The following is a 21,848-nucleotide window of genomic DNA, read 5'->3' on the forward strand; positions in this document are numbered from 1 at the left end:
CAGCGCTTAAAGTTGCCTACTGGTATTACGAGCTTAACGATCACAGCTAGACCCAGGCCTTGCACGGAGGACAGGGTTGCTGCTTTGTACCAATACATAACGGTGGTTCGAAAGTCATTTCTCGGGATTATTTGTTAAGCCCTTTTCTGCGAATTATGTATGAGTTGAGCCACGTGTTTATATCATGAAGGTCTTGCTATCGCAAAAAAAAAAAACGGAAACGTTCAATTTTAAGTCGAAGGCAGCAATGGCGACGTTCAAGCTCTATCTTGACTAAATGACCGAGAATCCAGACTAGAGAGTGGAAGGGAACATGCAGATAGCTTCCGCGCGCCATACGCTCTCCCGAAGTTTGAATCGATGACGTGTTCGTCCTGGTGCTGTCTCGCACGCTCGGATCAACTTGCTGCTGAACTCAGATTGCTTCAGAGAACTACGCCTGTTGTCAACGTTTTTGTGTCATTCTGGCAACAGGGCTGATTATCACGTAGTCAGCACGCTTCAGCGAATCCATCTGGCCCTTTGATTTTCATCGACCGCGCGAAGGGCAACCAACAACAGAGGCACGTGGCTCACGAGTCTAGCAGCGTGCAAAAACGGTACGCGGAATCACGTTCGTTTGTGGCACTCACTACGTACAGGTACCGTCCACCAATACCACGGAACTTCAGGATCACGTGTAGACTGGCTTCGAAGCCCCATCATGCTTGCTGAACGAAATTCCACGTTTATCCTGCGGCCTCATCTGCGGCGTGTTGCTCCCCAAACTGGAAGTACGTGCCCTGTATACCATAGTAAGCATGATTGTGGTAACCCCGTCTTCTATTATGATGCGTAGCGAATGTGGGCGAAACAACCGACTTCTCGGGCGCCTCATATACATATGCATTATCTGGAAGAATTGTGGATTCCGCATCAGCGTGTTGACGGCACGTCGCGTCCAGGAGAAAACGCTGGACTGTAATATATCACACAGTATAGGTAACAGCATGATACTGTAGACACAAACGAGACGGAACGGAAAAACGGTGTGACTTCCCTCAAACCTGCACTCGGAAACCTGCAGATTCAGCATATTCCACCGACTCCAATTCAGAACATGGGCACGTGGACCCACCCGTTACACCGACTTCCTCGAAATAAACCTTTCTGTAACACGATGCACAGTGCTTCAAAAATGATTGAAGTCGTTCATACAAGGCAGGCTAACAGACGGGGAATAAACTGATCCCCCGCACCGTTTTCCGATTCAGTAGCAGCACGCATAGACACTGTTACCTGATGTTCCATCCCGAAAACCTGAATATTGGGTCCCTATCGTCTTTAAAAAGGGGACCATACCCACTCATGAGAAAACTGCTTTTCTGCGACACGCACGATCAACTTTCAACTGAAGGTACTCGACCAACCCCCAAGGGGAGCACGGGTTCAAATGAACTTTGGCGGCGTCTCTGCACCCGATTGTTATAATATGAACGTGAAAGTTACCATCAGCTATTCTGGTAACTGCTTCACCTCGGCTGCTAACAGATCGTTCTTCACGGAGGGTGATCCCACACTGAAGGAGCTACCACGTTTCATGTGTGAAACGAACACGTGCGTACATACACAACACATTCAGACAGTGGCAATCGTGGAACGCCAGCCGAATGTCACCTCCGGTCCAGTGATACAAGAGCAGCTGGCGTCGTGACTCTGCCGCGCTCTCAGCACGATATGGCTTCCACGACGAGCAAACACGAGAGACGCTGGCGTTGCATGATGCCGTTGGCATACGTACACAAATAACAGGCGTACACATACATCTAGCGCATCCAGATGTACGCCTTGATCTTCTACAAGGCATCGCAAGGCAAAACCACTTCATCTTTTGCGAGTGATTCTCTTTCGCGTCGTCAGATGCATCACGTTCATAAATGCCTGGCTATCTAGGTGGTTTAGGACGGCTGTATTCTCTAGTGTTTGCGTACGAAAAGCCTCTTTGCCGTTGACACCCTGCCAACGTCTTCACACAGCAGTGCCCCTGACAGTGAATTACCATTCAGCAACACTACGTTCACCCCAACAACCATGCAGTGAGACCAAGACAACACCTCTAGCAGCCCTCTTTCCTTGGAGGGTGCCGCGCATCAGCTCTCCACATGTTCTGCGCCTGCGCCTGCCGCCGTCTTCGGCCACCGCCCCCGTACCCATTTTCAGTGGCTCCCGGAACCGGCGCTCCACATGAGACTCCGGAAGAGGAGTAAGGAGGCGGCGGAGGCTGGAAGTGAAGGCGTCCATGTGGTCGGCAACCATCCCCGAAAGCTGGCTGGCGTGCATGTCCACATCGAATCCCAAAACGCTGCAGCCCGTGCCCGTTGCTCCAGCTACACTCCTCAGTACCGCTCTCACTGGTACTCAAGGGGTCTCCCACTCCAAAGACACCAGAAATGGACGAGACCGAAAGACCGGAGTTGTTACAAGGCATCTGATGACCGCGCACCCCTCTGCGATGTTGCAGCAGAAAGCGACTGCTGCCTTTCCCTGTAGAGGCGGCTCTGGGGCCCGAGGCGTAAAACTCAAAGTTTCCCTCTTGTGAAAAGCCCGTCAACCCATCCGGAGTCCCCACCAGGACTCTCTCTAGCGGCAATGCCATTAACTGTTGAGCATGCATGGGGGAAGCCATGGATGACACAAGGGACGCGGGATCCCTTTCAGTCGCCCCGTCAGCTCGTCCGAAAGAGTCTAGTCCTCGATTATCCAACTTAGATGTCAAAGTGTCGACATAACTTTCAGAAACACCTGGGGACTGTGGCCTCGCTCTCAAGATCATCATCTCACCGCGGGCAGAAGCACGGCCGATTTCTGCGCAGACGTCGTGTATCTCCTCCCGATGGCGACGAGAAATAGTCTCCCTTGAAACCTGCTGCGAGCGTACACGCGGGCCACCTGCAGTTGACAAATTGACACTCAAAAGCGTGGGAAGAAGAGAGCCATCGACTCCATCCCCAGATGTGCCCTGGGTCGAACCGACTCGAGGCGCTGAATCGGCTTGGACATATGGCTCCACATTCAGGGTCTGTCGACATGCTGACTGGTCGTTGACGCAGCTTGACGATGTCGTTCGCACAGCACAACTGCCTCCAACACCATTTTGAGCGGATGTGACACGGGGTACCTCTCCTATTGGCCTTGACGCCGACACGGCCACATCCTGATGGGACTTGCCTCCACACTGCCACGAGGCCTCCGAATACTGTTCCAGCCGTGGGCAGTTGCTTGAGAGTGCGTATGTGTCAGTTTCTCTCTGTGGATTCGCGCTCGGTTTCTTCGGGACTGAGTCGGCGTCAAGACGTAGTGCCGAGGGGATCGCATAGGCGGCGCAGGAGGCGAAGGCACTATCCTCATTCACTTCGCCTTGGTGACGCTGCTCCGGGTAACCAAGCTGGTTGAAGTCATCGAAACACGCTCCGTACGGGACAGCCGCTTCATGGACACCTGGTGAAATACCTTGAACGGAAGAGCAAGCGCCTGCACGTCCCGTAGGAAGCGACATCACGCCGATGTCGTGTCTGTCGCTTTGGCTGTAGCTAACTGGCAGGCCATCTACCCCATTCAAAACACTACTTATCCCGCATCTTGACGAAGCTCGTGGGAAGGTGCCCTGACTGTTGCGCTGCTTCGGACCGTCCGATGTGGGTCGAGGGGGGACCACGGGGAGCGCCGGGGTTGAATAGCTTCCCACCGCATGCAAGGCTGTCATAGCATTCCGGCCACGAAGAAGACCCACGCTTATTGCTTTATGAACCAGTGGAAGTCCAAGTTCCTGAGGACAGAAAAAAAGACCGCTCACATCGGCGTTCGTCGTACACCTCAGATGTTCTACATTCTATTGACGTTCCCATCATCGAGTGAAAAGTGCAGAACAGCCCACAAGCGTTCGCCGCAACTGTCAGAGCCACGAGCTTCGGTTGCTATCTTACCTCTGCCAGTCCATGTGCCTTGGTTTGCTGGATAACAAACCGGAGAGTTTTCTCGTCCACCAGAGTCAATCCCGTGTGCTGCGAGGGGCCTAAGTCTCCGCCCTGAATGTTTGGTGCCGACCCCCCTGATGGAACCATTTGATCAAGAGCCTGCATGCGCGTGACACGAACACACAATCTGACTGTTCCTTCCTCACGAACGAACAACACGATAACGTCTCTGTCTCTGGTGATACTAGCAAGATTAACAACATGGGAAGCGCTGCGAAACACGGTGCTCTCGTTTCAATCACATACCGTCTGACATCAGCACGGGCAATACACATCAGCGTTCGCTTCTTCCAGCCTCACCCTTGAGACGATGTTGACCGCTTCTCGAATCATTCGCCCCTTGATACATCCTCCAACTATGGTGGTGAGTGTCTTTGGGTCACCACGAACTCCGCTCCGCTCCATGCAGTCGTATACCTCAAGTGCAAGATAATACTGTACAGAAAAAACATGCACAGCATCCGAACGACCACTAGGCAAACTGAGGATGAACTCAGCTTTAGAGACTCGAAGGGACTTCGCGCACCACCACTTTCAAAGAGGACGGAGACGGAAATGGTGTATGCAGCACTGTCACATCTATACTCACCTCCCGGTTGACAATGCACGCTGCCATTAGGCACGTGTAGACATGCGCGTTGATGCTGAAACCATATTTTCGGGGTAACTCCTTGACGAGGTCAAACGCTTTCTGCAGCTGGTAGAGGCGTCCGTGCATCTTAATGAGAATGGTCAGCGTGAAGTTCGACGGTGGTATCTCCTCCCTCTGCATCTCCTCCCACAGGTACTCGCACAGCGACACCCTCTACAAGAACATACAAATCACAACTTACAGAGGCACAGATAAGGGTTCGTAATCCAAAAAGAGTTCATCCCTTCCTTAGAGGTTCTACGAGAACAACTGACATGGTGTTGCAGGCGGTCACAACATCAGACTTCTACGCAGTTCAGAAGCGCGAGGCATTTGATTGCACCGTACACACAGGCACACACCTGGAGAGAATCAAATCCCTGTGCGACAATCGCGCCATGTTCACCGAGTGTCCGCTTCTCTTTACGAACGGTCCTCTGAAACTTGTCAAGACAGGGACAAGGAAATGGAGCGTTCCCCCAATCAAGTGCAGCCGTTTGCACATCTTTTTCGCCTGGCTGCCTTGTCATCCAGCGAAATTTCAGAGACGCTCTATCCTAACCACCTCAGCTCACTCCAGTTTTGACACAGCCATCCAGGAGAGAGTTGTACAGTACACCGTCAGGTTTGATATGCCTCTCCCGCATGGCCTTCAGAAGATGCAGAGCTTTGTTCATCTCTCCATGCACGCAGTATCCTTTTATGATTGTCGAGAAGGTGATCAAGTCTGGCTTTATTCCTGTAATAAACACCAGAATGAAATACCAAACCACATTGACCCGCATGAGATTGAAGTATATCCAGCTTCCAGATGGCACACGCGAATGTGTTGCCAACGACTCGTTCTCTCCCACAGGACGGTACCGTAAAACGTCCCTTCACATGGGTAACGCCTATTTTGATGTCCATCTGCTCCGAAAACAAGAGCATGCTTCCGTGAATACCGTTCTGCCCCACAACCATCAATCGCAACAGCTTCACCGAGTACCACAAAGTCCGTCTTAGCCATTCCTTACCCTGAGACAGCATGTCTTCGAGAAGCATCGCTGCCTTGTCCATAGCACCGACACGCGCGCACGCATCTACAATGGAATTGAAGGTAACAGTGTTAATGGCCACTCCGTTTTGTTGCATCTCCGCGTACATCTTGAGCGCCCTATCCAGCTAAGAAGACACACACAGCGACAGACCCGAAAACGAGATCGGCGACTGAGGCGCGACTGTGATGTTTCCGACCACGCTTCCAGTCACAGGCGTTAGACTCAAACGCGAAATTTGAATCTGTACGCAGCGCCACTATTTCACAAGCGTTCATATCTGTTTTCATCTCCCACGTAGCCCATGCACCGTCGTTCGCACCTGTTTGCTCTGGGCAAATCCTTTTATAATTGTAGAATACATGATTGTATTGGGCGGAACTTGGCCTTCTCGCTTCATTTCCTCGAAGAGCTCCAATGCCTCAACAACGCGGCCGTTGCTCACAAGCGCATCGTACATACACCCATACGCCACTGCGTTTGGCTGCAAGCCTGTTGCGTAAGTGACAGAAAACAAAGAGGCCACACAACATCTGAGACGGTTCTAACGGGGACCCCAGATTGCTGACTCGATCTAGATGAGCAGTGTAGCACTCGCTTTCTCTTCCAAGTGTGACATGAACACGGCGTACCTCGACTGTTCTTGAGTTTGCTCCATACGGTCCAGCACGCCTTTACTTTGCCTGTTCGGCCCAAGTGCCTTAGACGGACACCGTACCGATAAACGTCGTCTCCGCTCCGCTCGTCAGTCCACTGTCCTCCTGTTCCCGATTGACCACCCGACTCCGCCTCTTGTCCGTTTCCAACATTGTCTGTGGCGCCTTCCACACTATCAGCACGGCCGCCAGCATTATTCGTAACGAGTGTTTGAGGGAGCGAGTAGCTGCTTGTGGAAGCACTGACTACATGCGATCCCACTCCAAGGGACCTACTCATCTTCCCAGCAGCTGTACTCGGCCGAGCGGAACCTCCCGATGCGGAATGAATGGGTTTCGATGCCTTACGGCAAGCCGTTTCTGCAACTGAATCGGCACTGTTTTTGGTGTCAACCGACAGACAGTCAGTCGTCGACGCTGTGTGATCGGCTGCACCTCCCTGTCCGCCTCTCAGGTACAAGTTCGTGTCGCTAGCCACCTGCTTCGCTCCCTCGAAATCATGACCCTTTCGGAGAACGAGCACGCTCTTCTCACTGTTCACACCTGTCGGCTTCCGTTGACCGCTGCAAGCCTGCACGAGATGCAAGAAACGCTGAGCGAGTTCCGTGTCAATGTCTTGGTGGTCGTCAGCCTGAGAGGTCGGGCCATCCCCCCTTCCGCACTGGATGGATAGAGAATTCAGCAGAGCTGTTGCTGCCAGCATTCCCTCCTGCACCAACAACGCATCACACCACTGCGTAAGCTCCATGATGTCGCACTTGATTATTTTCCATATCGTTCGATAGCCTACGATCGAGACGGCATGCGGCATAACAGTTGCACCCAACAGCGTCTGACGTTCCAGATAACAGAAAACAAAACGAGCGCGGTTGAAGCTACACATAAGGAAACCATGGCTGGCGCCTTTGAGCTCAAACACATACCTCACTAGCTTCGAGCTTCCTCTCCCCTTCATCGTTCTCCGTTGGACTCTTCTCTCCGTCGTGGACAGTCGCAAGACTCCCATCTGTTTGTTGCAAAGCCTCCAAATTGCTCTGAACTTCGCTTGTTCTGTTGTTGCTCCCTGCGCCTCCGCCTTTCCCCATACGCATTCTAACTCCACTCCCCCTAGTGAGCCCGGGTGGCGGCATGCAAGGCGTCTTTCGAAGCAGTTCGAAGAGCGCTTCGTTCGGGTCGCGTGTGGCGTCTGCTCCTAGTCGCTGGAAGCCCCTCATAATCGCGGCGGCCTCGGTTGCAGCTGCCTCTGGGCGCACATGCTCGTCGTTCGGACAGTAGCACAGCTGACAAGAGGCGCGCCCGCAGACGCATGTAAAAGAAGACGTAGCCGCCGACGACAGTTCGGAAGAACAAGACGTCGTGGACATGGCATCGCTTGTAAGAGACAAAAGGAACTGCTCGACGCTTGCCGCCGGAACGTCGGAAGGTCCAGGCACGCGCGGCGGTGTATTTCGGGACTCGCTACATGGACTGGACAGACGAGGGACCACCACCTTGTCTCGCGGTCCTTCTCCCCCTTCCTCCAACGGGAAGGCAGCAGCAGCCACGTTCTCTTCCCAGCAGTCGTCTCCCATCAAGGCCGACGACAGCGCAGCAGAGACAGCTACTGGCACATTGCCACTGTCATTCATTGTGCTCGTGCGCGTGGCTGCTACGCTCCCCTCATCACTCAGACCTTTGCTGTGGTCCGCCGGTGCGAAGATCCCCATTTTGAACGTAGGAACGGACTCCTGAGAAGCCTCCATTTGCACGCCATTTCGATCAGAGTCCCCATCTGTGTGACACTGTTGCAACAAACCAGCATTGTCCTCTGTCGCGACACTGGTTCTAGCACCAGTTCTACCCGCGCTCGAGTCACTCTCGGTCCCCCCGGTCCTCACGCAGAATCTGCGCCAGCTGGCACTCGCCGTGCCCACACCGCGGAGAACGAGTGCGGAGGTATCAGAGAGAGTCAAGAATGGTCGGACTTTCTCCTTCTCGACGTGGTTTCTAGCCGAATTCACCGAGTCGAGCACTCGGTCTCCAGCACTGCGCAGCGCCAGGCTGCCGGAATCACGCCGGGGACTCGAATCAGCAGATCGCGAGACCTGAGACGAGTCCTGTGAAATTGCGAGAAGCAGAAGAAGCAAGTCCTTGTCTCGAGTTTGTTCAGCATGGCTTATTAGAGCACTGAACGTCGTTGGAAGAAGGGGTAACGGGCTCGAGCTATCGAGTTCTACCAGCGGGTGACACCCCTGCTTCCCCGAATTCGGAACGAACTCCGGAAACCTCTCGGCTTCACTGCCGGTGCTGCAACAGAGTGTGGCTTCGTCGTTCACCTTTGCTGGCAACACCACAGCATGACCGGCAGCCACTGCGTCGAGCTGTTCGGGTCGCCTCATCGAGGAAGTGGACTTTCCGCAGTACAAACTATAGATGACTCTGGATAGAACCTTTTCGTTTGCTTGTTCGGCCTCATTCTGCGAAGCCGCCCTCAGCTGCGCCCGAAGAGCCGCGCAGACAAGGTTCGAAGCTACAGTGCAGGCTGCATGGAGGGAATCTGATGATACCCCAACAGCGGCTGCAGCTGCGGTGGCAGCGGCCCCGGCGGCGGTCGACACACACGTAACGGTTTGTAACGGTGCGTCCGCAGATACACCGGTCCATGCGGCGGCTGTTGCCGAACTGATTCCGCATAGTGCCCTCTCCACCGCCGCAGGACACGCACAGTCGCACAGCATTGGCAGGCCTGCCCTCTTCTCTGGCGCTAGGCGAGTAACTCGTCGGCAAGTGGGCGCAAAACAAGAGGAACAGCACGGCCCGTTTGCCTGACTCGGTGTCTGTGGCTGCAGGTGCCGAGAATAGCTACGACATAGGTGATGCCGCAGGGCTGCTGCTGCAGAGAGAAGCAAATCCTTCTCCGCACAAGCTTCAGCAAGTTCATCCGCTCTAGCCTCCATCGCAACAGAAGGAAGCACGGATTCACCATTTTCGGATTTCTCCTCACACGGCGAAGCGTCGCCCATTCGCTCTGCCGATCGCCGCGCGTGTACCTGAGAATTCGCATCTGAGAGAGTCGACAACCAGTGCCGTAGGACAACCCTTGCAACGCGTTTCTCTTCTTCGCCCAGTCCTTGAAGCAGCTGATCTAGTAGAGCAGTCGCCTTAACAGACGCAGACAGAACGCTCTCCTGCGTCTTCCCGCCGTCCCCCGCAAACGCTGCTGTGTTTGCCATGGTATGAACGCAATCCGTCACTGACGAAACTTCCACAAACTGCTTTGACACGCTTGTTGGTGTGTGACACTCCGTCACTCTGAAGTCTGACGAGTGGTACCTTGATGTCGATTAGGGGACAAAACCGGCGATCGCACCCGACAACTCCCCTCGGTACGCACTTCCACAACAAGGCGCTCAGACTTCAATGGGTAAAAATCCCCGTCGCTTCGCGCATGCAACAGAAAAACCGTCGTTGACTTGCGAAGGAGGCTCGGCAGGCCTTTGCAGTCCCGGTCTTGAATTCTGTTTATGAAACTTCCACTGAAATTCCTTAGTGCGCCCTGAAGAATATGGTTTCGCACAGCTCCTCACAATGAACAGGTTTTCCACGTGTCTAGCGAGCTGGCCGTGCAGCCGAACAAACAGAATCACGGCCACTGGACACGGAACGAGCCCGCCACAAATTGATGGGGGCTCTAGCATCAAGTCGCCTACACCTACAGATATTCTGCGCGGCGTAGATTCCTGGCCGCGGAATTGAGCAGCCCTTCAGCGACACAGAATGCAAGCGGTATTCAAAGTCCCCGGGGTCCCCCCACCAGACCGTTGGACACGATTTATTGCCTGGAATAAGTAGACGAAATTACCTTTGTTCCACGCACTTCGGCTTCTAGGGCGGTGGGTCTCCGATGTCTACACCAAAAAACTAGACTTCAGGACATCTCCATGAGAAACGGCATATCTTCGCGCGATCATAAACGACGTTCTTGCTGTGTGTTCAGAGTCGATGAGCTCATATAAAACCCCACGACGACAACCAGAAATCCTGTTGAGCCGACGTGTTACTGCAGCATTGGATAGTACGCGAAGTACGATCGGAATTTGGATACGGACGGTTCTTTCGAGGCAGAATAACGAAACAACTGTCGTCGCCGAGAGCCACTTCGAATGGTGTTCTTTCTGCCCCCTCTGTCCGCACTTGGAGTTTGGTATGGTGGTGTGTCGGCACTGCGTTGCTTTGATAAGAGCGGAAATCAAAAGTTCTTTAGACTCTCCATTTATATTACCATCTCACGCGTGTTGTGCAGCCCTCCCAGTTTGACCCGCTTGTTCGATCGTCGACATCTGAAGCTCTCACGCCTTGACTGCAGAAATTCACAGTGGCATTCATCGCCATATATCCGCGCAGATGGGCACGTCACAAAGCGGGCGCTTTCCGTAAGCAGCTGCCAAGTGTGTGTCTCGTTGGCAAGCAGTTGCAAGGAAGGCACCTTGGAACAAAATTCAGTGCAAGACGAAAACTTTCTTCGATATCATGGTAAATGAAAACAGCGAATTTCTTTGCCAATCGCACTCGACACTCGAAGGAACTCATATATCCCCGAGTGTTCTTGCAGAAGCCGGATGGAGCATCGGAACCTACGGGATGAGTACGGGACTAGCGGCGCAGACACGATGTTACGGCTCCGCTTTTCCGCTTGACTACGCACTAGTCTCTCCAAGAGATCGCAGCATTCGAGGAAGCGTTTAAGGAAACGCGCAGGAGACAGCACGCTGAAAAAGCAGACGTCTAACCAGGGACAACTAATCGGACGAGCAAAGAAGGCAGACATAAAAAAATGCAGTCCTCCCTTCGTCCCCCCCCCGTTCGAATCGGTGTCTAGATTTCTCGAGACGAGGTGAGGTACTGTGCCACCCCTCGCACGCGCGGGAAGGCAGCTTTCTTCACACTGGCGGTGTCTTGGTGTGTTGGTTATCAAAACAGACACCCCTATCCACCGACGCCCACACGTCTCTTACGTCGACTCCCAGACACGCGAGGATACCCGCTCCCAGCACGCTCCCCTCTCTACAGCACACCATCCGATATTTTCACCCCTTGGAAAAAAGCAAATTTGCAGACGCCCGTGCGATGTTCTCCCCAGGCAGTTGAAAAAGGCGATGTCGCAACAAGCACCATTTGTAAAGGCTTGCGAGCTTCACGACGGGCAGAAACACGGACTAATCTCCAGCTGCATTCAGTTGGACGGGCGGCCAGCCAGTAGACTCACGGGAGGCCGTCCCCTACTGGAAACAGACGCGCGCCGCACAGTCGCTCGCGCGAGCGCACATAAAAGTGCCCCCTTTGTGACCTGTTGACACAGCGGAGAATATAAATTCCTCATCGCCTTCGCTGATGCGCAGAAAAAGGCAAAGACCACTTTTCTGTGCTGCTGTGGCTTGTGTCTTTCTTTCAAGAGAGACTTCCGCCAGTACACGAAAACTCGGGCGCCAACCAGGGTACGCCAACGAGGTCGCCAGCCAATTCACGTATGCTCAGGGGAATGAAATGACGACGGGTTTTCTCTGAAGCATCCGTCACTGTCGGGTATGAAGACCGTAGTCGTCAGCGCAGCGTGTTTCTCTATTTGGAAAGGACTGTAGGTTTGGTCAATTCGATTGCTCACATCGAGGCGAGGGCGGCGCTACTTTTTCGGCCCAAAGAAAGACACGGTGCGACGCACGATGAGCACATAGCGGTTGAGGTAATTTCCTCAGTATTAGAATAGCGTAACTAGCATAACTGAACGTGGTCACGCAAGCAAATCTAATGAAAGGTTTCGCGGAAGTTACAAAAGGTGGATTGCGTCGTGCAATGACAGAATGCTGAGTACCTCTTAGGGCTGATCTCGGCGGCTTCTATTGCTTCTTTGTGGAGGAGACGAACGAAGCCGAAGGACACCACACAAATTTGACAGTAGAGATTGTGTTGTCGCATGTTCTGACAGCGGAATTGCTGCCTCTGTCTTTTGTAAGCGGTTCTGGTGGCACTCTAGTCCCGGCAGGGGGTTTCGTTCTAGACGTCCTTGCGAACCCCCCACACCAGTGGAACGCGTATGAACAGCCGGTCCACGCAGACGTAGCGTGTGACAGAAATGCATGCCATAAAACGAGTTGTGCTTGTCCCACATCCTCAGTGAAAAAAGCAGGTGAACCTGGAAAAAGAATTCCAACGTCGAGCCAGAGATAGCCGCCTTTCAATTTCAGTGTGCACCCTGGGGAAGAAGTCGGGGATTCCAGATAGCCGAACTAATGCTCAGTGTAACCTGCTAGCGTGGCGTCACATGTCTACGTCCGTTAATGCCTTCAGCGAGCGAAAGCTCCGAGACAGGATTGGGGGTCCAATAGTCACTTCTCCAGTTCATTGGTCAACTGCTCCACTTGGTCGCGTCTCAAATGCACGGAATTGAAATACACTTCCAACTCATCGCCTTCTATAGTCACAAGAAGTCGAGGGAACAGAAGAAAGCTGAAGTTTACGCGGTTCCGGCAGAAACCTGTGGTGGAGGGAGGAGCAGCGTATTGGGACAAAAGCCCAAAGATTCCCCGAGAGCACAGACTCGTAGGATGATAATGGTGACGCCTCGGTTCTGTCGACGCGGCGAATGTTCGAGAAAAAATGTGAATAGCTGCCCACAGCGAATTCGATTCACTAGTTCTGGTGCTGCGGTCGTTTTGTTTGTAGCAGCTTACAGTTACTCTCACTTCACACCGCTGCGCGTCAGGGAACCACAGTCAAGGTGCGTTGTCAAGTCGGAGATCTGAAAGGGTGGCGCCGATGCTAATGGATCTTCAGAAGAATCGCGTAGTTACATCCTGAATCTTCACTGCAACTCACGCTAGCGAACATCGGCTGTTCATGTTCAGTGTTTGGATGCCTATAACTAGGCATCTCTAAACAGGCGTCTCCTCCAAATTTGGACTCGACTATGACATTCCTCGTTTTGTCATAGATGTTAAAAAGTACTAAAGTAGGTATGTTTGAACGAATAACACACAAGCGAAATTCTTCCTCCACAGAGTCATTTTTCAACGCGACCTGAGACCCTATCTCAGTTCTTCCGCCATACCAGAATATATATCCTTGTTCAGGAACGCTCCCACTTCCATCGTTGTCATACTCAGTCTACGACTCTGCACCTCTTCAGCGCAAATGTCTCGAACTTCTCTACCCTATTCACTATAGACTTATTATAGGACAACAAGCGTTGTCACGTGGGTACTATTCACTTCGCCTGAAGTCTTTTGTCGGCACGTTGTTCCACGAACAATGTGTAGCTCTCCTGTTTTTTCGGCTACGAGCGGCAGTGACCCGTTTCTACGTGTAGCATCAGTACTATCGGTGTATGTTAACTAGTAAACGTCGTCCGCCGTCACTTTGTTTAATTGTCCCAAGAATATTTTTTCCTTACTCGGTATGTCCGGATTTGTTAGAGGCCTGCTCAGTCGCAGCCTTGTTTCTCCAGCTGGGTTCCATGTGCACGGTGCTGTATTGTTCCTCCATCCATGAAATGGAAAAGCGCCCAGGGACTTTCGTAAGCAGCTGCACACTTCCCGAAACATGCGTACCTTTTATGTTCATCTGACAGTCGTCTCACCAAGTTTTTGTCTACAGTAGATGTTCAACAATCCTCCAGAAAATGAGAGACTCTGTGCCTGACGATTTCTGGTTGCTGGCTTCGACGGCACTTCCCGCCGAAGCAATGCTGTCTCCATCGTGCCGCCAGGCACCGGCGGAGACAGACACGCGCCTAGTCTCCGTTTGTTGACTGGCCCAGTGCCGCCTCTACCGACGCAATATCTCTGTGATTTGAGGACGAAAAAGTGGACCCCTCCTTTTCTCCGAGCTTGTTACAGCTGGCAAAGAAAACACCATGCGACACAAAATCATAAGGAGAGAGCAAAACAATCCCGATGGCATGCCGCCATAGCTTTGGGGGGTCTGATGCAATGTCACACATCGTAGATTCTTGTTCGTTCAGACACTACAGATTTGACACCTTATGGCGCCTTAACCGCTTTTCGCGGCATCCTAGGAATCAACACCAGTAGCGGGGTCTTATCTAAGAACTGCCCACGCGAACAACGCTGGTCTCACGTTTTCGACGAGTTCGACTCGATTGCGTTACAACGCCAGCGTGCGTGACTTTTCTCGTCCGCTGCCGGTTTCGCGTGCGAAACGGCAGAAAGCCTGCTTTAAATTGACCCCGCAAAAGGCCAGCAACACAGAGATTAAAATAAACCCTATCCCTCTCAAAGGAGCAGAGAAGGCTCCAATGTCCCCGTTTGGAGTGTCTCTGCTGTCCGACACAGCCGTTGCGCCGCGCCGTGCTTTTTCTGTGGCGAGGGAAATTCCCCGAAGTTCCCCCCTAGTGCGAGAGTTCCATTCTTGCTGTTTACTTCGTCGTCGCTTTTGTGTAAAACAAAAATGTCTGCCACTGAGGCTGCCCAGGCACTGAAGGCGAAAGGCAACGCCGCCTTTCAAGAAGGCAAATACGAGGATGCTGTTGGCTTCTTCACAGAGGCCATCAAATGCACGCCTGACGATGCCGTTCTGTACTCTAATAGATCCGGCGCATATGCGTCTCTTAATAAGCTCGAAGAGGCCCTGAACGATGCGGAAATGTGTGTCAAGTTGCGCCCTACATGGGGAAAGGTAGGTCATCTATTTCGGCAGTCTGTTTGGTGCAAACTGTTCGATTCAAGCACCATCGTCTTTGGTGAACGTGAAACAAATGTGTTGTCTTGATAAGTGGGGGGCAAAAATGCAGCGCAAAGAAGAATTCATGCAGTGAACACAGTTGGTGTGCATTCAGACACGCTGTGTGGCGCCGGAGTTGCAGAAGAGCAGCAGTGTGCGGGTAGTCTTGAGCCCAGCACTTATCTTAATGGGAATTATGGAGAATGTAGATTCCCACATGTAGAACGCACGTGTTCTGCTGCACAGCTTTCACAAATTTTTGGAGTGGACCGATGGTTGGAGATTCTACGAAGTAACCTGTTCTCAACAGGCACGTGACAATTTTTCGAGCTGCGTACTGGATTTTTTTTCTGCCCGCTTTCCAGGGGTACTCGCGGAAAGGCCTGGCTGAATTTAGGATGATGAAGTATAAAGAAGCTGAGGCAACGTATCACAAAGGGCTGCAGGTTGACCCTACGAACGAGCAGCTCAAGGAGGGTCTCAACCAGGTACGAGGGAACCTAACTGCGTTAGCAGCTTTTGTGGTATTCTGAACAAATCTCCTTGCATAACCCGTCAAGTTGCATGGAGCATAAGCGAGGATATCCAAATTTTGGATATCCAAAATAAACAGAGGGCGTGTGCTAAACTAATATTGCAACGACTATGGTGGTTCTGTCATCCACGTGTCTGGCGGCTTCGAACATTTACCTTTAAGTATTTTAAAATATTATAACGGCACTCCTACATCCAGCCGATTGGTATACACGGCGCCAGTTTCTATCTTTTGTGCGTTCGTGCGAGGCCACAGAAAGCCTGCACCCAGTACGAGTGGACGCACTGCCGCCGCACCAATCTTCGGGGATTCGAACGTTTCCCCGTTGTATTCCTCACGCCTTTGTTTCGTGCCACTAACAAATGCTTCGTTTGAGCAGGTGGAGTGCAGGTGTTCGGCTTGTTGTTTCCGTTATTCCGGTTGCACAGGTGCAGCAGCAAACGGACCAGTTCTTCTCGATGCAGGCAATGCTCGCGGCTGCCCAAGCAGTCAACAAGCACCCCAAGCTGGCCAAGTACCAGCAGGAGGACCCGGAATATACACACCGTCTAACGGAGATTTTGAAGCAAATCCAGAAGAACCCGCAATCGCTTAAACTCATCATGGCTCAGCCTGTAGGGACGATATACGCCCTGGTCAGAAGATTGAGTTTTTGCATTTGCATGGCTTCGTTGCTCAAGCAGGCAACGCCGCTAGTATACAGGGGATGTCCTGATTCGTTAGCGCCAGAACAGTACCACACGCATGAAAGGATGGGCATGCCCGGTGTGAATATTCGATAGACAGAATTACCTTTGCGACGGGACACGCAGTAGAAGACACAAAAATGGTGAAGGCTCCACTGTGGTGGGTGAATGAATGATCTTTAGCGGCTGCACCAGTTGGGGGTTGAGCGTCGACAGAAACCAAAGTGTTAGCTTGCGGATGAAACGGCAAACAGCTACCTCTCTGCACAACCATTTACTCACCCCTTCACGATTCGGAGTGGACGCAGTGGCAAGATTGTTTGCCCAGACTGGTGCGTCGGCCCTACTCACCGTAAGCGCAAGTAGTTGTAGACCGTCTGAGACTGGTATTGCGTGCTGGAGCGCTCCGCGGCCTCGTCTCATTGCGGGTGGTTTTCTGTATCTTGCCTTTGCGCGTAGGACGTGCGTGTCAAAGAGGGTGTCATCGCAGCAATGGGCGGAGACCTGGAAGAGGAAGAGGAGCTTCCTCAGAGCAGGACAGCTGCGGGACCGACGAGAGGATCTGCTGAGAACGCGAGTGCTACCAAGGCAGCAGCAGGCGTGAAAGCGGCAGAACAGCCGGCGAAAGAACTCACAAAAGAAGAGCAGGAGGCGGAAGAGTTGAAACAGAAAGGCAATGAACTGTACAAGCAGAAAAAATTTGAGGCAGCCCTGGAGGCGTACGATGAGGCCATCGAGAAAAACCCCAACGAAATTCTTTATCTCAACAACAAGGCAGGTGCGGGATCGCCACAGAGAGTTTTGGAATACCCTAAACAACAAAGGAAAAGGGACACGAATGCCGGCGGTGTACGTTCTTAGTGGGCTCCCCACTGTTCGGCTTTATATGAGGCCAGCGTGTTTCACAAAGAACAGCAGTTGCTGGTTAACAGGTTCTCGTGTCAGCGCATGTGTTCCGTGCTGGCCACGTTAACTTTGATGAATCGAACTGTTTCAGTTGAGGAGCTACTAGAAGAGCCGGGCCCTGAGACGGAAGAAGGCGAGACGTTTTTTTCTCTTCTCGGAGGATAGGAATTTGTAGTTACCTACCTTGCTCTGCGTTGTTCTACGTTTGTTTCGCAGCGGTCTACATGGAACTGGGCGACTACGATAAATGCTTGGCCGAATGCCAGAAGGCACTTGACAAACGATACGAGTGCAAAGCGGATTTCTCCAAAGTTGCAAAGGTACGCCACCTGCTCGCGTCCCACCATATTACGAGCACGGAGAAGGCAGTTGCCAGTTCAAGACAACCCTCGTGAGCAAATAGCCGTCCTTTACGTTTGTGTTCTATGATGGGTAGTTTTAGAGTGACTCAGACTCGCGTTTCAGAGATGTGCGCGAGCGGCTGTAGTGGCACTAACTAGCTTGCGCATGAAGAAACAGAGACAGACCAGCGCGTTTTGTGTTCTTTTTAGAAGGAGGTTGATGTCTGTGTCAGTGTCGACTCCTGGATGTCGTTGATGAAGATTCTGAAACGCTAATTTACTGTCACATTTGCTATGTGAGAAGGTATCATAACGTCTGCAGACACTTTGTCCCCGACTATTGCCACGTCCTTTTAACTTCCTGTAAAATTGCGGACCGTTGTGTTTCGTACGCCCTAGCATCAGCGAGAATAGTAGCAAAGCGAAAGTCATGATACTTGTCCAGCATAGAGAATAGGATGCAGTGCGTAAAAGGGGGCATCACACCGGTCTGCTGCGGTGCGTGCTTCAGGTGTACTGCCGGATGGCTGCATGCAAAACTCGGTCTGGCGACTATAGCGGGGCAATCGCCATGTATGAGAAGGCGTTGTGCGAGGATAACAATCGTATGACGCGCAACGCTCTCAATGAGGTGAAGAAGCTAAAGGAGAAGAAGGAAAAAGAGGACTACATCAACCCGGCGCTTGCGGAGCAGCACCGAGAAAAAGGCAATGAATACTTCAAACAGGGTGACTACCCTGCTGCAAAAAAAGGTGAACATAAGATACTGAAAGTGCCAGCTTGTCCTGCAGTCGTCCCCTCGTGAGCGCGCCTCTAGTCTCTTGTGCCTGCATCACTCAAACTCCAGTGCCGGTGTGGCGCAGATCGATGGCTCAGCGTTTGTGTGCTCTCACTACTTGTTTTCGACATCTGAACGTAAATCAGTTTCTGCTTTCGAAGTGAATTCTTGCAATGTAACATCTTCGTGGTGTCTCTCACGAACCGTCTTGGGCCACAATGAGCGGGCTTCCACGGCAGACATCTCGAAGGGTATCACTGTAGCCGTGCGCAGCGAGTTCCAAGGGTAGCAAAGCCCCCGATGCATTCGATTTTACTGATGCCTATTTTGGGGGGCAGATATCCCGTAGATTCAGTCTGATACATGAGTTGTCCATTTCACCACTGATGTAGTACGGCGAAGTCTGGAGTTCTGGAAGTGGAAGGAGGTCGACAGGTTCTCGTGGCGTTGCGGCTCCAAAAGCATGCATCATGGATGTGTCTATCTCTGGTGTCTGATTTGTAGGTGGTCTGCAGGTTCCGCAGTCACCTCACTGGCCTGCACGTAGCTACAGAAGATCATTATTACCGCATATGTTGTCCGATCGTTGTATGCTCAACTTTTTTGTGTCTGGCTGAGAGAACGGCCGTTGAGATCAAAAGTTCGTGTCATGCCACGAGTTGTTACAGTGTTTCGTTGCTCAGCTCGTGTAAGCCGGAAACCTGAAAGTATGCTGTAGTTGTGCAAAACCGGATGAGACGGTGGATATGGTGTCTGCGTTTCTCAATAGAATACGACGAGGCTATCCGACGGAACCCTAAAGACGCGAAATTGTACAGCAACAGAGCGGCAGCGTTAACCAAACTGTGCGAATACCCTTCTGCGTTGCGGGTAAGACGCATACAACAGCAATGCCAACATTGCCCTCATTGTACTCTGGGGAGCAAGCATCATCGATCGGGGATCTCTGAATGGCTGGGTGATTTAACGCCTGAAGTGTCCTCTTTTTTCAAAAACGTACAAAGTACATCTGCTTCCAATAGGAATTAACGGTGCCTAACTGTATGCATTGTCGCTCTGGCAGTCGAATGGTGTTTGGGCATGTGTTGCAATGACACCGTCCATAACCGTTTGACTTTCTTGTCGCTAGGCCCGCTGGGAGTTAAAACCTGAGGTGCGGATGGGATGTCCGTTGTGTTTAAGGAATCCGATATTTTTGTCTGCCTCTACCTCTCCGTGAATTTCATGAAATCAGGTTGCTGGCGAGAATCCTGAAAAGGCAAACATGCTTCTATTCATTGGTCATTGGTGGCATGCATGCCTGCAACCAGATTGAGACATGCACAAGTATTCTTTTCGTGTGTTTCAAGGACACGACGAACTGCCGGCACAGTGGGAAGTTGAGCGCACAACAATTGGACGATTATGATAGAACAGGGTGTATGTTTCGGTTGATGTGTGTCTTCGTAGGATGCTGACACAAGTGTTCAGGTGGATCCGGCCTTCGTAAAGGGATGGAGCAGGAAGGGAAACCTTCACATGCTCTTGAAGGAGTATCCCAAAGCTCTGCAGGCTTTTGACAAAGGCCTGGCGCTCGAGCCCACAAATCAGGAATGCATCCAAGGAAAGATGGCTGTCATGAACAAAGTCCAACAACTCCAGAGCTCCGGAGAGGTTGATCCGGAACAGATGGCACACTCTCTGGTGAGTCGTGGCGGAAGTTTGGCGAGGCCGGCAATTTGCGTTGTTCCTGATTCGAACAATGACATGTGTGTTCTTCTGTACAGTTTCCCCCTCTTACGTTTATCTTTTTGGGTATCTCTACGTTTTCTCAATGGCAACTCGACGGCTTCCCGGAACTCCGACTGCCAGATGAAGTGCCTTTCGTGTTGGCCTGCACGGTGCGCTAGACGTTTCGGCCATGTATGTGTTGTATTGGACTTATTCTCTCTGCTGTTTGATCACTGGTCCATTGTTCTTCGAGGACATTCATGACTTGTGCAGGCCGATCCGGAGATCCAAGCAATTCTGAAAGATCCACAGATGAACATCGTTTTGATGAACATCCAGGAGAAACCTGAGTTGATTCATGAGTAAGCGAACTCTTAAGGTATCTGGCGCCATGAAAAATCCTTTTTTATACGCATGCGGTCACGACGGTGCCACGCCGGCTTCTGCGATTCAGGGAATTGGCAATGTCTTGCAGTGTCTGGGACGTCGACCACGTGGGACAGAATTACTTCTTTGTGTGTCCATGCGTTCCCCTACGTTTTTTTATTTGCGACAGGCCTACGCTCTTCGCATGAGCATATAGCCTTCCGTCTGTGGTATGTTAAACTCTACTCGTGTTGCAGGATGCGCATGCCTCAATGGTTCTACTGTACGTTTGTTTCTTGGAATCTCTTTACTAATTGAGCTGGCCGGTCGGGAACTGTACAACAGCTGTCATGGCTTATTTATGTTTATGTCATGCCGCGCCTACAGGTATCTGCGAGACCCGAAGATCAAAGACGGAATCAACAAGCTCATCGCAGCTGGCATTCTGCGGGTCGCTTGATGACGTCTTTCTTGGTCTCGGTGGGTGGGTGGGTGGCGATGCTCTTTTTTTCATTCACACTCGATCAGTGCCAAGCAGTTTCGCCGATTGAGTTATTTCTGGTCCCCGTGGATAGTCAGCCTTCGCTCATGAGCCTATGGGTTTTTTCTAAGAGAGGCTACGAATTCTTGAATATTGCAAGGGGCCGCCTCCAGAGGGTATTGTTTTGAGGGCATGTGTCCTTCCATCAAACATCATCTGCTTTGAGTACGTTTTCCGGGATCTCGAAACACAATATCCTGCGGCGCTGATATTCCCGACAGAAAGGGGGCTTGGTGGACGGCAAAAGCAATCTACATATGTTCTCGATTTGTTACCCAATCCTGGTAGCAGCAGGCTTTCGCACAAATGGTCCGTTGTCATACAATGGAAACGCTGGGAGACGGGGGGGGAAGGACAATAGGTGAGAGTCATCCAGTAGTGATTTAATACGTAGTCTCGTCATTTATTATGTTGCTCTTCCAAACCAACGACTTAACATCAAGGGTGTTTTTGTGCCAAGAACGTTTCCTGCGTCGGAGCGGTTGCTCCGACTAAAATTCCCCACTTGTGTGTGTCTGTGACGTGCCCCATGAAATGTGGTGTCCAAGACGCACATTTCGTATATTGCCTGAGGCTAGTGACACAAATGCATGTCACCCTCCCTGTAGTATCACTTGTCTTTGCATTGCACTTGGATAGGCCTATGCTCATATAAACAGTCGAAATTATCTCAACGAACGGCGTTCAGCATAGTGAATGTGCAACTATGCATGCATGTATACACTACACTAAAGTGATGTTAACTTTACACTCAAGTGATGTTAACTTTACACGCCTTTCTGCCTTTGCGGCTAGTCCACTCCTGCTATGTTGAAACCAATACAAGTGTCGTACACAGGGCACGTGCAACACAAATGGCGCCCTTTGCCAGTGCCTGAGCACTAGTTAAGAAACTCACTCTGGTGTTCACCTTTCTTCGACATACTGCAGGAA

The 21,848-nt window shown here is 51.7% G+C and overlaps 2 protein-coding genes across 2 annotated transcripts; one reads left to right on the forward strand and one right to left on the reverse strand.

The window, feature by feature from the left end:
- Positions 1-248: 248 nt before the first annotated feature.
- TGME49_252210 (pentatricopeptide repeat domain-containing protein) lies at positions 249-11,727 on the reverse strand. The gene is made up of 9 exons (XM_018780974.1): positions 7,261-11,727; positions 6,314-7,046; positions 6,004-6,173; positions 5,661-5,808; positions 5,220-5,383; positions 4,603-4,818; positions 4,314-4,448; positions 3,963-4,112; positions 249-3,805 (listed from the first exon to the last, which is right to left on the reverse strand). Exons 1-9 carry the CDS (start codon positions 9,547-9,549, stop codon positions 2,096-2,098), a joined length of 5,715 nt encoding a protein of 1,904 aa, XP_018638216.1. The 5' UTR covers positions 9,550-11,727; the 3' UTR covers positions 249-2,095.
- A 2,851-nt stretch (positions 11,728-14,578) lies between these two features.
- TGME49_252220 (tetratricopeptide repeat domain containing protein) lies at positions 14,579-21,666 on the forward strand. The gene is made up of 10 exons (XM_002369289.2): positions 14,579-15,007; positions 15,418-15,540; positions 16,016-16,201; positions 16,733-17,051; positions 17,396-17,499; positions 18,032-18,272; positions 19,068-19,168; positions 19,748-19,981; positions 20,282-20,370; positions 20,762-21,666. The coding sequence occupies exons 1-10, from the start codon at positions 14,780-14,782 to the stop codon at positions 20,832-20,834; spliced, it is 1,698 nt and encodes a 565-aa protein (XP_002369330.1). The 5' UTR covers positions 14,579-14,779; the 3' UTR covers positions 20,835-21,666.
- The last annotated feature ends 182 nt before the right edge of the window (positions 21,667-21,848 follow it).

The sequence above is a fragment of the Toxoplasma gondii genome, chromosome III, assembly GCF_000006565.2.
Source record: "Toxoplasma gondii ME49 chromosome III, whole genome shotgun sequence".
Taxonomy (NCBI): Eukaryota; Apicomplexa; class Conoidasida; order Eucoccidiorida; family Sarcocystidae; genus Toxoplasma; species Toxoplasma gondii.